Consider the following 14,744-nt stretch of genomic DNA (forward strand, 5'->3'; position numbering starts at 1 on the left):
CATGTGAGCAATAATGTTGCTGTATGAGCACTGGATGAGTGATTGCGAAGTAACGCACACGTGTAAAAACATGTCGCGTTTATTTACATTTATATGTGCGCGTGTGTTGCTTGAAGCGTCTGCGAAAAATTCAAAGGTGCCGCTCATCATGGCAGCGTTCCCATACTACCCCTCGCGCTCGTGCCACTTCTCGCGCTTTCGTCGTCGTCTTCTTCCACAGCTGGCTCCGATGCCTCACATCATGCAATCATGCCAGCGTTCCCATGCTGACTCCCCACCGTCTCTGCGAAGGCGCTGCCGCCACTGGCCCACTGCCCGTCGGTGTGGTGGTTTCAGTCTCAAATTCTTTGCCTCAATATATCGCAGAATGAAAACTCGTATACAGATGTTCTCAAATTGCCCATAATGGAGTATCGTAATCGTCGGACATTTTCTTTATTTTCTAATCGATCAAACTTGAGAAAATAGGCGAAATTAATTTTCTGAAACACGCACAGGAAGCCGGATGAAATTGAGAAAGATTTCAAGCAGCTCCTCGAAGGCGTCACGGTGGGCCGAGTGGATGACGGCTGGCAACGCCGTCAGGAGGGGCAGCGGAGGTAAAACAAATGCAGAGCAGGCCACGGTCTCAGACGTGGATATACGTACGTAAAGTACCTGGGTCAACGCCATGCGAAATTTGGGCCCGTATTCACAAAGAGCCCTTACGCGAGGATTGTTCCTTAGAGAAAATGTCAGCCAAACCTGATGCTGAACGTGCCATTAGGAAAGGCGGCCGGTAAATGGCGAAGAGCGCTTACAAATAAAAATGTTCACGAATTGTAAAAAAAAAAGGTTTTCAAGTCTTTTTTTTTTAAAAATCATACCTTCCGCTATCGTGCCCTGATATTTACGTACGCAATTTATTCAGTTAATCAGTGGTTAATGACGTAGTTAATTGATATTTTCGATTAGAGTAGTTTAATTTAAAAAAAGAACGCTTCTAATTCTGATTTCCCATCCCTACGATTTCTTAACGCGCGGAAAAAAAAAAGATTGCAGTGGCGACTGACGCACAGCCATCGCTCAGGGGGCCCTCAATGGTTGCACCCGGGACGGTGCGTCCTACGCATATCAAGGTCCTGGGCTTTTGGCTGCAGGACAATGGTAAGGCGGAAGTTTGGGTGTGGCAAACAATTCAGCAGCTCCATGAAGTCAAGAAGCTACTTACAAGAACAACACAAAGGGTGAGAGGTATCAAAGAGCACCAACTCAGAAGACCCACCATGGCCCTGGCTATACCTCGAATAATGTACTAATATCCATACTTACACGCCACCAAAACACAAGAACGCAATCTTGAAATCATGCTCCGGCAGATAACGAGAGTTATTCTAGGCACCCCTGCATATTCACGATCCCACCGAGTCGATGAGACGGCAGTGCTGCCTAAATTGGATGAGCTGAAACAACTCCACCAAGAGGCACAATTTAGTCGCCTGAAGCTATCTAGACAGGGACGGACATTTATGCGTGATCTAGGCTACGATATTCCACAATGCCCAGACAGGGAAAAACAATATCCCTCGTGGGACACGCTAGACCGTATTACCGTCGACCCAATACCGCGAAATATGGGGGCAGACACACAACCAGAAAGACGACAAAGTCGAGCATTACACCTCAAGGACGACACCGAGGACTGGATCCTACACACGAACGTCTCTCCATATAATCAAGGCTTCTTCTCAGGGGTGGCAACAGACTCTACACCTTTATCATGGGGCCTACCCCGCAATATTACATCATAACATCACGCGGAACGTACAGCTGTCGTGGAGGCCGCGACCATGCCGAATCCACACGAACGAAATCTGCTCATTCGAACAGATAGCCAGGCTGCATGCAGGGCACTCGCAGCAGAAACGTTTCCGCGGCACTACACTCAGCATTAACAACGCACCTCAACGCATACCCTAACATTAGAGGGCAGATTCAGTGGATTCCGAGTCACACAAGGATCAGAGGGAACGAAGTGGTGCATGCCACATCCCGCGCAAATCTCCCGGGCCCTCCTCTGTGGTGGCCGGACCCACTGAGTCTGAATGAGCAATATGCCTTCGCGCGGGCGGAAAGGCGCGAAAAACTTGACGATTTACGGAACAACTCCATGAAGTATCCACAAGCAGACACACACATGAAGCGAAGAGAGGCGGTACTATGGAGGCGTGCACAAACGCACTCTCTCTTGTCCCCACACTTCCAACACTACACACAAGGTTTGCCTGGTAAACCTGCTTGCATGGCATGTGGCGGCGCTCACATTCTGTGGAATTGCCCGGGGAGCCGTCCCGCTATTCAGGCTAGCGTTGCCAAACTATCACCCACGCGCAGACCTACGACACTTGAGGAGTGGCTGGCGGACTCGTCCTCCGACTACGTACGTGCCATGATCGAGCTAATCATGACGCTCTGCTTGGCAGACAACAGGAACCCCGGTGCGGGCGAACCCGGACCGGGGTTCCTGAATAAAGTTTATGCTCTCTCTCTCTCTCCTAACCCTCCTCCCCGAGGGCTTAAAGTCTCCCTTCGGTGGAGGGGAGGCCCTCATAGGGCAGCAACCAGCATAGCGTCCGTACAGTTGCACACGCTCATATATATATATATATATATATATATGTATCCATGTCGGCCAGGGAGCACTGTTGTTGAAGTGGAAGTGGAAGAGTTGAAGGGCGCACGGAGTGTTGAAGATGCCGAGCCACTTCAAATCGGACGCATGTTGCTGGTTGGCATCTTACTTCGCGTTCGGTAGTTGAAAGCAAGCGAAGGAGTTCAACCGACCACTTCTGGTGCCATGTCGAATGTTGGGTTTCGAATATCGAGGCGGCAGCGTCACAGCGTGCCGAGAGGGGCCGCAGGGACGCGCTCTGACCGGAGTCATGTCTGTGCACTCTGGCGTCGCAATTGCAAATGGCGTTTAATCGTGTGCCGGAATACAGGAAGCGACGCAGGTGTCGCCACCAGATAGCTAGAGAAGCATATGTGGCGACCACCACAGTCGCGGGAAGATTGTAAAGACGAAGAAGAAGGAGGCACGCCACTCCACGCGCAGTTCTACGGGGCTCGCGAAAGCTGATCGACTGGCCAGAGCAGATTTTGCTTGGACTAGTTAAGGAGGCCGTCCTCCCACTGCGGGCGCTGCTCTTGCTGAAGCCAGCCTTTAACCACACTTCCTGTCTGCCCGAGCGCTGACAACGTCGGCGAGGACACAACGGGAGCGAGTGCTGACGGAGGACCGAGGGCGAAGGAGGGCGCCGAGCTATTGCCGCCATGACGGAGGAAGAGGATCCGCCCAAGACGATCCGGGAGAAGCGGAAGCCTGGAGCTGCCAACGATGGCGGCAGTCTATATGAGGAGACCACCACTGTCAACCGGTCGTGTGAAAGGCCTGCTAATAAGGACCCCTCACCAATAGCGACGAGGTCCCGGTCTGTGAAGCCGGCAACGCCGAAAGCCATCGCCACCACGGCTTCTGCCAAGGTGAGAAAGGCTTCAGGTGAACCGGCACGAGACGCCGACGTGAACGTTCCGTCCACCAGCAAGGGACTTTCACGGAAGGCGCAGAAGGCGAACCGCAAGACGCGATCACGGAGCTCCTCCCCAAGCGCTGCCAGCTCTACCACCGTGAGGCAGGAGCATGATCGAGCCAAGAAGAAAGCGGCCCCGCCCAAGACGACCCTGGCGAAGCGGAAGCCTGCTGCTGCCGACGATGGGTGCACTCAATCTCTGGAGACCACCACCGTCAAGCGGCCGCGTGGAAGACCTGCCAATAAGGACCCGTCACCACCAGCGACGAGGTCCAGGTCTGTGAAGCCGGCAACGCCGAAAGCCATCACCACCACGGCTTCTGCTAAGCTGAGAAACGCTTCAGGTGAACCGGCACCAGACGCCGATGTGAACGTTCCGTCCACCAGCAAGGCACGTTCACGGAAGGCGCAAAGGGTGAGCCGCAAGACGCGATCACGGAGCTCTTCCCCGAGCGATGGCACCTCTGCCGCCGTGACGCAGCAGGATGATCCAGCCAAGAAGGAAGCCGCCTCGCCCACGACCACCCAGGTGAAGCGGAAGCCGGCTGCTGCCGACGATGGGTGCACTCAATCTTTGGAGACCACCACCGTCAAGCGGTCGCGTGGAAGACCTGCCAATAAGGGCCCGTCACCACGAGCGACGAGGTCCAGGTCTGTGAAGCCGGCAACGCCGAAAGCCATCACCACCACGGCTTCTGCTAAGCTGAGAAACGCTTCAGGTGAACCGGCACCAGACGCCGATGTGAACGTTCCGTCCACCAGCAAGGCACGTTCACGGAAGGCGCAAAGGGTGAGCCGCAAGACGCGATCACGGAGCTCTTCCCCGAGCGATGGCACCTCTGCCCCCGTGACGCAGCAGGATGATCCAGCCAAGAAGGAAGCCGCCTCGCCCAAGACCACCCAGGTGAAGCGGAAGCCGGCTACTGCCGACGATGGCGGTACTCCATCTCAGGTGCCCACCACCCTTAAGCGGCCGCGTGGAAGACCTGTCAATAAGGACCCGTCACCACCAGCGACGAAGTCCCGGTCTACGAAGCCGGCAACGCCGAAAGCCATCACCACCACAGCTTCTGCCACAGCTTCTGCCAGAGTATGCATAAAGCTTTCGTTCGATGGCTTGATAAAGGAAGAATCCTTTGCCGATTTCAACCATGCCAGTGTCAAAATCTTCTTGGTCTTCCTCATTCTTCAAAAACTCGCATTTTCTCCATTTTGGCATGCACACGGTCGTCAGCCTGGCACTCAACAGCTCTTTCAAAAGCCTGTAATGCTCCACGGACATTCCCTTCCTTCAGCAGCTTCTTGCCTTCCGACTTGTGAAGCTTGAAAAGCGAGGGCTTTCTTTCCGTGTCTGTTTCGCCAGCCGAAGCCATGATTTAGCTGTGCACGGTGGTAATGTCAGCGAGATTTTGCTGCACAAGGTTCGGCCTGCATATCTTCTACTGCGAGCGTTTTCAGTCTAGCACAATATGGTTCAGCAATTGACACCAACCGCCACACGGGTGAACCGACACCAGACGCCGATGTGAACGTTCCGTCCACCAGCAAGGGACTTTCACGGAAGGCGCAGAAGGCGAACCGCAAGACGCGATCTCGGAGCTCGATCCTCCCCGAACGATGTCACCTCTGCCGTTGCCAAGGTGCCAAGCGTCAACACCGCTCGCGAAGTCACTCCCAATGGCAGCAACTACCACCATTCCTATAGGGGAAGAAGCCGTGGTAGATCTAGGCACTGGTCCCGCAGCGGCCGCGGTGATCACAAGCGCAAAGACAGCCGCCGTGGGAAGTCCACCGCCGAGTCGGAGAGCAGCCGCGGAAGAGGGGATGAAGCATGAGCTGATGCCGACGCTTCTAGAGCAGTACGTGTGCAGCGAGCGCGAGTGTCAAGGGTGGCAGAAAGGAAAAAAAGGCCCCGCCACCCCCGTAGTAGGGATTCATCGTCGAGTAGTAGAGGTAGGCGAGTCATATGGATGAAGACTCGCATTTTCAGTTGTAGAAATGGCTTCTTATTGTGTTTCTAATTTAAATTTTAAATAAAATGCAAATAAAGATTTCATTGATTGAATGAAAAATGGTGATTAACAATCACAATTTTTATGTTCCAAAAAGTGCCCAAGAGGTTCCTCCAGTAGTTCCAACTTTTGCAGAACGCTTTCGGAAATGGAACTGCCCACCGGACATACGGTGATTGAACGATTCGACACTTACCCCCGTATTCAGAAATGTGTCTTGAAGCTCATGCTTGATTGTATATAAATAACGCCTGGTTTAAACGCGCTCAAGACGCTCATTGCGTTTCTTTTGGTGCGTTCACGACAGGTGTCGTTTAAATCAAGTCAAGCATGGGCTTCAGGCTAAGATGCATTTGTGAATACGGGGGGTTAGCTTCGCCTTGGCTACCCGATGGAGATCGAGAAATTGTAGACGCATTGCCTAGGGCATTGAAGAAATTGTGGTTTGCGCGTCTGGAAAACAATCCGACGAAGTTCGGCCGCGTGTTGCACTCTTGTAACACGTGAAGGCGGAAGCCTGCTGCACACTTGGTAATGCATTAAGTTATACGATCGGAGACGTCAGACTTCTTCTTGAAAGACAGAACGAGCCGCAGAATGAAGTAAAACGTGTCCGTCTCGCATGGTCGCGTTGCTGCTTTCGCAGTTCGGCTTCTTCGGCTTGTTTTCAACGTGTATCTGCGGCTTCGCGCGCTTGTATTGCGGGGTCAGACTCGCGCCAACGACGTCGACTTTACGTTGCATCCTCTCAGCAGGGGAAAACAGCACTCGCAGTCGAACGCCTTGCTTCGCCACTTCGCACGTCACACCTCGTTTCTCTCTTGGCGAACATCCTCGTCCGTAGCGTATATATACTGCCTAGGTGGGCATGAAATGCCTTATTGATGGTTCGGTTGCTTGTTTTCAGCTTGTTCTTTATTGAAAAATTTGCTGTTCTGTGTGTTGCGTGGGTGGTTTCAATGAATGTATGCACTGTTCGCTTCATTTTGCTGAGCCCTTGTAGCCTCTCGCTTAAGGGTGCATGAATCATTGCATGTTTGCTCTCTTACGGAGATAATAACCATTGCTTAATGGGGCATGAACCATTGCATCTTTGGTTTCTTACGGGGGTATCAGCCATTGCTGATGATGATATTCTTGTACCCCTCGACTAGACGCCGCGTTTTTAGAGTGAATCTGTATATGGCTATAGCCTACTCGTCCATCCGTCCGTCTGTCGCCTGTACGCCGAAAACTCGTACAGCGCAAACCCATGCCCATGCGTGAAAAGATGGAAAGAGAAAGAGAGGCGCGCGATTGCCTGCGCCAGTAGTGACGTCACTGCTATTTGTCGCAGCAGAGCGCGCGCGCAGTAGTTTCTCTCCAGCTTCGAAATTCGTAGGCCACGCGTCATATATAGACCGTTTTCTAATGGGCGCCACCATATTGCTATGCAGTGGCACCATCTATGGGCAGTTGGCATGCTGGCTTGGGCGAGCACTCCGTTTTGTATGGCAGGTATACGCTCGGTGGCAGTTTCTGGTGTTTGTTTTCGTGCTCGTGCGGTCTCTTTAGTATGACGTGCATCTTCTACGTGGTAAACGGTTCTGTAAGACGTGCTGAAGTGGTTTAAGTCGGCATGGACGGAGTTCCTGCTGGCGTTGAGGCGGACGGAGCACGCAGCGCGATGTGTGCGCGCATATTTGAGCCTATATAATCAGCCTTGGAGATCAATTGTATATTTCTGAATGTTCCATTCACTAATGTCACTTTATAGCGGTATTCTTCTTTGGTTCTAAGCTGCGGTTTAGGAGCCATGAAATATACGCGACGGTGGTAACAGCATGGGTACCGTTCTGCTACGATAGGAGCTTGTTAAGAACGGCCAGCTGCAGTGCAAGTTTGCCACCCAGTTTCAACTATGGCGGGAACATTCCGGGAGCGTCGCCACCAACTTCTAGCCACAGCGTGACTAAATCGACTAGTCGGGGAACAATACGGGCATCCCCCACTCTCCGTCGCCTCTGCTAGGATGCGTTCGATGAAGCAGGCTTTGTGCTGAAACCGCCACCAACCTCTAACCTCATCGCCGTTGTGACGGAAGTTCGGCGGGCCAACCGTTGTTCCCAAACTCCCCAACGCGCTACCCGAAACGGCTCCGAGTTCTACGGGGCCCCTCTGACGTCGGTTCCGGACCTTCGAACGTGTGTGCATTTGTGCGTGTAGACCGTCCTGCGGAGAGGCGGCTAGTTTGCGATCACCAAACGAACGTTCGCGTCGCCTTGTATCGCGGGAGGACCGAGTGTTTAAAAACTGCTGTTGTGCGGATGCTCGACACACTTTTTTTAAGCAGTCATGTTGGACTGAGACACTCTCTCTCAAGCAGTCGTGTTAGACTGATGTACTTTCTCAAACAGTCATGTTAGACTGATATAAATACTATAAATAAACCCATATTCCTCGTTCTCGATGAGAAGCAGTCCTTCCCTTCATTAACGTCCTCAGCGTGGATAAGTTGGACGACGGCATGGGCCAGCTACCTTCTAATTCGTGCCCGACTCCAATCTTGACAACGGATCACGAGCGATGGGATTGAGCCCCCAATCCTGACAAGCTGTGCTGTTATACTTTGTGCGGTTATACTTTGACAAGCGTTCGAACTGTTAGCTGCAGATTACAATGCGTGTCTACTTGGTTCGGTGGATGAGGTTTCCACGCATGAATAAAATAGTTTTGCTTAGTTGCTATTAATCGTATCTTTCGTCTGCAAAAGAGAGCCATTCGTGTTGTGTGCAAAGTGCCATTTGACTTTCCAACTAATTCATTATTTAAAGACGTAAAGATACTTAAAGCTCCTGATCTCTTGAATTTTCGCTTAGCGTTAACATATGGTAAGGAATGCCAGAAAAATATTAACCACGTCAGGTCTATAGCCAACTTGACACGAAATAGAAGCTATTATGCTACAAGATTTCCGGAATATTGGTTTGTGCCATAACCACGTACCAACCATGCGAAACAAAAGCTTTCATACACTTTACCGCATTTATTAAATAAGTAAAAGAACGATGGTATTGATGTCTTTTCTTGCAGTAAAAACAAGTTAATAAATTACTTTGGTGCCTGTTAGCCTTTAATATCTGTATAAGTAGGCTTCTTTCTATTGAGTTATGTATTTTTCCTATTGCTATCTGCTGTATGTACACTTGTATGAGAACGTTTATTTATTTTTTATTTGTTCTTTCTCTCTTACCCTCCCTTTTTTTGCCATGTGTTTGTTTTCTGCTGCTGCTGTCACGAGAAGGATTAAGGACTAGTCAAGTTGCTCTTTTGTAACTTTTTTCCTTATATCCTCCATAAACTTGTATATTTATGGAAATAAATTCATTCATCCATTCATTCATTCATACCTTACAGTGTGAATTAAGATTGTCCAGCAAAGCGACCGTTTCCGAACTGCGTGAGCGTCCTAAGTAGTGATAGGGGCTGGATTACAGATATCTTTGTTCTATATAGCGCACGATCCAAGCATATGGCATCAACGTTTATAGATCTATAAACGTTGTGCGGCGTGACTATACAAGGTCGTAGTGGGGCGTTAGCCCATTTTCTCTTTCTTTTTCGAGAAAGAGGATGATAACCGAATTATTTTTTCGGTAGTGTTCGTTCCGCTCTCTATGACGCACTCACACGTATTACGGAAATTTTGTCATCAAGAATAGCCATCGCATTCTCTTTATGCGATCCCTTTCATATATTATGCATTTACAGAACAAAAAAGCAATGCAGAAGCACATAGCTTATATATGTGTCATGCTGGTTCACAGACCACACTGATCGCTGTGTTGAGCAGCACCATCGGTCTCATGCAGGAAGGCTAGCGTAGACATATAGTGATTTCAAGCCTACTAGACTTGAAATGCGTGAGAACGATGCCGGCGTATCACAACTATTTGATAACGCCTGCCGCTTAGAAGTATCGTAGTTGCCTTAGGTTGGCCGTACACGAGCATGCGCGCTTACGTTTTATATTTTAGTCCCTACGACAAGCGATCAGATAGTAAGCTGATGTACGATTTCATGCTGGTAATGCAGAGACACCGGTTCTCTTCGTTCAGTTAAAACCTATATATGAAAAACAGTTCACAACACACACACACACACCACGGCTGATAATGCGCGTCACATGTTTGCGTTTCCAAGAGATATTTCCGCGTATAGTTGCCAATGCACCAATAGGCTTGCCTGACGACCTCCTATGAACGGACATTGCGTAAATTTCACGAAGCAAGATCTAAAACATATCGAAATCGTTCCGCAGCACGCGACAGCAAATACTTTCAAGCAGCGCCGCGCCAAATCGCCCAAGCCAGAGAGGAGAAAAGGCTCGCCGCGCGCCCTTTCCTCCTCGCCTGATTAAAAGGTCTATACTCCAGAGGAGCGGGCAGCTTTCGATCAGCAACGCAGCGAGCAGAAGCGGGAACGAGCTCGTCTACACCGTGCCCATGCTGCAGCCCGGGCACCAGAAGAGGCTCGTGAAACCAGGCGCAAGCAGTAACTGCGTATCGAGAGATAAAACTTTATTATGTTTTTGATGGGGTTCAGGGGTGGCGGGGGTCGATGATCCGGCAGCCTATCAAGCCGTCGTTTAATGAACCGTCGGGATTAACCCAGTGATAAAAACCCGGGCCGCATGTTTTAGCTTCTCTGGTTAACCTGTTAATCTGTACGGAGTGCTTGGGCGGTGACTTTTTTTAAAATCTGGAATAATATAGCAAGCCCACAACGCCGAAAGCGCTATTTAGGTATGAGCCATTGAAACGAGCCACCTAAAACTCTCGCCTTAATAATTTTTTTCTTTCAAGGACCTCTCCGTTTGTTCAATTATTGCCTGCACGAAAGGTTTCCAAGTATGGTTATTAGAGCGCAGCTCTTTGAAGCCCGTTGATGGGTTGAGCGTAGGCGTCCCTCTGCCTAACCGCGCGAACGCGCTCGTGCCACTGCTCACGCGTTCGTCGTCATCTTCTTCCTCAGCTTGCTCCGATGCCGCTCATTATAGTGTACTAGAATACACTATACCGCTCATCATGGCAGCGTTCCCATACTGCCACCAGCCCTCTCTGCGAAGGCGCTGGCGGCACTGGCCCATGCACTGCCCGTCGGTGCGGTGGTTTCGGTCTCAAATTCTCTGCCTCAATATATCGCAGAATGAAAACACGTATACAGCTGCGCTCAAAGTGCCTATTATGGAGTATCGTAATCGTCGGACATTTTCTTTATTCTCTGATCGATCAAACGTAAGAAAATAGGCGACATCAGTTTTCTGAAACACGCACAGGAAGCCGGACGAAATCGCGGCAGCCTTGACGTAGCTCCTCGTTCGCAACTCGGCCGGCCGAATGAATGACGGCTGGCAACGCCGTTGGACGGATAGCGGATGTAAATCTAATGCAGAACAGGCCACGGCCTCAGACGAGGATGTAAGTACGTAAAGTACCTGGGTCAACGCCACGCGAAATTGGGGCCCGTATTCACAAAGAGCTCTTACGCGAGGATTGTTCCTAAGAGAAAATGTCAGCCAAACGTGATGCTGAACGTGCCATTAGGGAAGGCGGCCGGTAAAAGGCGAAGAGCACTTACAAACAAAAAGATTCGTGAATATTTTTTAATGTTTTCAAATCTGCTTTTAAAAAAATCAAACCTTCCTCTATCGTGCCCTGTACGCAATTTGTTCAATTATCAGCGGTTAATGAGGTAGTTAATCGGTAGATCGGTTAGAGTACTTTCATTAACGCGATGCAGGCGCATTGAATGAAACAGGTGCAATGCATGCATATATCAGTAGTCTGGCTTCCCTTAAGGTATGTCTGTGCGTCCTTTTTCGACAGACCGGAGCAGAATACGTCGAAAGTTATGCCGCGAAGGGTAGAGCTAGTTAACGACCCACTGCCCTGTACTCCGAATAGTCAGAACCTACAAATATACGTGTGTTGCTCGCTGGATACTCCATGCAGTTGTGGCTGTATTCAAACATCCCACGTGGACTGCATGCTATTGAGCAATATGGAGCGCTTCATTAAATATTTTCTTTATTACTTAGGTACCTTTCCGATAACTGTACGGCAGCAGGCTGCGACGCCAGTGGTTTCATGCCGTTACGCGGATTTCCTTTCCCTTCCCTGTTGACATGGCATAGTTTGAAATTGGAAAGTCGTTCGTGGCACACACTTCATTCCAGTTTTCGGCGGCGCTCCACAGTTCGTCGGAACATCCTGGCTCAGAGGTTTTAATGAGATTAGGATTCTTAATGTGCTTCACGCCCTTTCAGGAATGTTTCTCTATCTATATATCTAACCGGTTTCCCGCCAACATGAGTATCTGGGTAGTCCGTGGTCTCATGGGTAGAGCACCAGGCTGCTGTGCTGAGAAAACCCAGTTCGAAACCAACCATTGGCCCAACTTAGGTCACTGAGTATGTGACAGTGGGTATTTGCCACTCTTCAATAAACCTTTTTCACCCCAACTTGGATCACTAGGAAAGTTCCACTAGGCGTGTGACGTTCTTCAATGAACATCTTTAGAGAGATTAAGGTTAGGTACCCTAGCGCTGGGGTCCCGTGACGCCTGGGTACGTCTGTGGTTTAGTGGCCAAGCAGAAAACGTTTTTCCTTAAACGCAAGTCTCACGTTTTCAATTCATAAAATATTAAGGTATCCATCACCTTACAAATAAAATAAATACCTTTTCATGAAAGACAGTTAATTTACACGCCAGAGGTCTCTCTTGACACGAAGCAAAAATTTTTTTCATTTACAAGTTGTGATTAAAGACAAATACAAATAAAAAAATGAATAAAAAAAATATTAGACTAGCCGAAGCACTCCACAATGCTAGAAATTCTGGCGTCTGGTACCGGAAAGTTTGCAGCGGAAGTCTATTTTGACCGGATCTATTGCCATCAGCGTTTCTGCACCTTCACTACCCGGACGAGGACAGCTGGTGGGAGAGGGAGAAAGAGAAATATAAGGAAGGCAGGGGTGTTAACCAGTCAAGAGTGTCGATGGCGCTGGCGTGTTCAGCGCCTATTGTCGTTTTCTGAAAGCATGTCTCGGCTACCCTCGTGTGCCCACGTTTCAGTTCGCTTCCCGGAAATTCTCATTAAAGACGGGAATGACAAGATCTCTTTGGAACGGTGATGTTTCTTCTGAGCAGGCAGCTCTAAAGAAGCAGGACCTGCTGGGTTGTTCGCCTGCGTAGTGCCGTAACCAATTCTGATTATGTTTGCCGCTCCCACCGATTTCTTAACTCACATTCTTAACGTGTCGAAAAAAAAATAAAGATTGTAGTGACGACTGCAGCACAGCCGTCGCTCAGTGGCCTGCGCCTCGTCAGTGGGTCGCACCCGGGACGGTCCGCCCCCGTAACCCTCCTCCCCCAGGGCTTAAAGTCTACCTTCAGTGAGCGGGAGGCCTTTATGCGGCGGCAACCAGTACAGGGTGCGTAATCACACACGCTAATATATATATATATATATATATATATATATATATATATATATGTAAACCCGGGTGTGCCAGATAATTTACAGAGCTTAAATATATGCGAATACCACGTAGCTGGACAGAACCAAGGTATTGTTTTTTTGCCATCGCTTAGATACTCAGATTATCTTATTTTTTCATTCCTCCTTATTACATAATTTGTGTTAATTAATTAATAATCTTGTCAAATATTATAATTCGATGACTATTATCAATGAGATAATTGTAGAGCAACAAGAAAAACTCCCGATGCAAATTTCTGTTGCTCGATACGTGCTCCATAAAAGCGTTTTTTCGAGCGAGAAAGAAGCCCGCGAATGCATTCAATGTTGCCGCGCGACTGGCTGCTTGAGACACTTTGCGTGTAGTGGAGCTGTTTTTTGATCCACTTTCATCTCCATTAATTTATGATTTCTTTAATTCAATTTATAAGTACGAGTAATTTCACCTATGATTTCCTCGGTGTCATTGTTTCTTGGCTTCTTATGATATATATATATATATATATATATATATATATATATATATATATATATATATATTTATTTATTTATTTATTTATTGAGTCCTTGATAGGGTCAAATACCGATAATCCGGGTCGCTGCTGAGTAGCATAGCCTCCCACTGTCGCAGGATTCGACAGTGAAACAAGCCAAAGAACCTTAGTTGAGCAAGGGTGGTGACTGTCATACGCAGTGCCTCGTGGAAGTACTCTCACGAACACTGTTTGCGGAAGACCTTTTATGGTGAATACCCCCGGGCACTGGTTCCTGTTATAAGCTACAGCGACTAAACGGTAAAATGGGTTCAAGGCAAGAAAAGGTAGGAGTGAATATGACGCATCGGGAATACGAAATAGACCATTCTTACCGCCAAGTCAGAAAGAACGGAAAAAACGAAAACTTTTTATGCCGCCATTTCAAGTTTCCTGCAACACTGTACCGTGACGACCTTGTATTCTGACTGCGTCTGCTGCTTCATAGCTACTTTATCGTTCGCCTGATGGCAATTTGATTGCCCTGCACTCGAATGCCAGCGAGAAGTCAATCTAGTAGCTTTGCGGAAATCTTATTGCGCAGAATCGAATAAATAAATAAATAAATAAATAAATAAATAAATAAATAAATAAATAAATAAATAAATAAATAAATAAATAAATAAGTTCCCTAAGTACGCGGAAATGTCGTGACATGTCCTACGTCAGACTGACATAACGGACGGGACGGCATGGATGCGAAATTGATTTTCTCTGCTAATGAGTTGCGTGTTACCGTCAAAGAAATCGAAGTAGTTCTTGTGAAAAAAAAAAAAAAGCTACGCTTGTTAGCCTAAACGCATTTCACGTTTCAATTTAACGGCCAGCTAAGTAGGCCGACACAAACCCTATGGCTTCCCCGTGTCTTAGGACGCCCATATTTAGCACATGTGTGGGTGAAACGCAGCGTTTGGACAAAAGAACGAAACCAGTGCCACGAAAGTGACCCAAGATTGCGTACCCACATTTTTCCTGTACGTAACAGAGAAACGTCAACCGCAATGTTTCCGCTATTTTTTTTTTTCAGCGGTGCCCTCGCCGGGAATCCGTTTCCAATCGACAAAGAAAAGATGGCGTCTGGCAAGTTTGGCTCTTGTTTTCCGTCATT

General features: G+C 48.6%; 1 protein-coding gene across 2 annotated transcripts in view; it reads left to right on the top strand.

Moving 5' to 3' along the window:
* Positions 1-14,744, top strand: part of Argl (Argininosuccinate lyase) — a 77,653-nt gene that overhangs the window by 39,214 nt on the left and 23,695 nt on the right. For both annotated transcript variants that reach the window (XM_050189266.2, XM_055076555.1), the window contains one exon: positions 14,664-14,716. In XM_050189266.2, the coding sequence (XP_050045223.1) occupies positions 14,664-14,716 (53 nt within the window). The remainder of the gene's footprint in view (positions 1-14,663; positions 14,717-14,744) is intronic.

This window comes from Dermacentor andersoni, chromosome 3 (genome assembly GCF_023375885.2).
Source record: "Dermacentor andersoni chromosome 3, qqDerAnde1_hic_scaffold, whole genome shotgun sequence".
Taxonomy (NCBI): Eukaryota; Metazoa; Arthropoda; class Arachnida; order Ixodida; family Ixodidae; genus Dermacentor; species Dermacentor andersoni.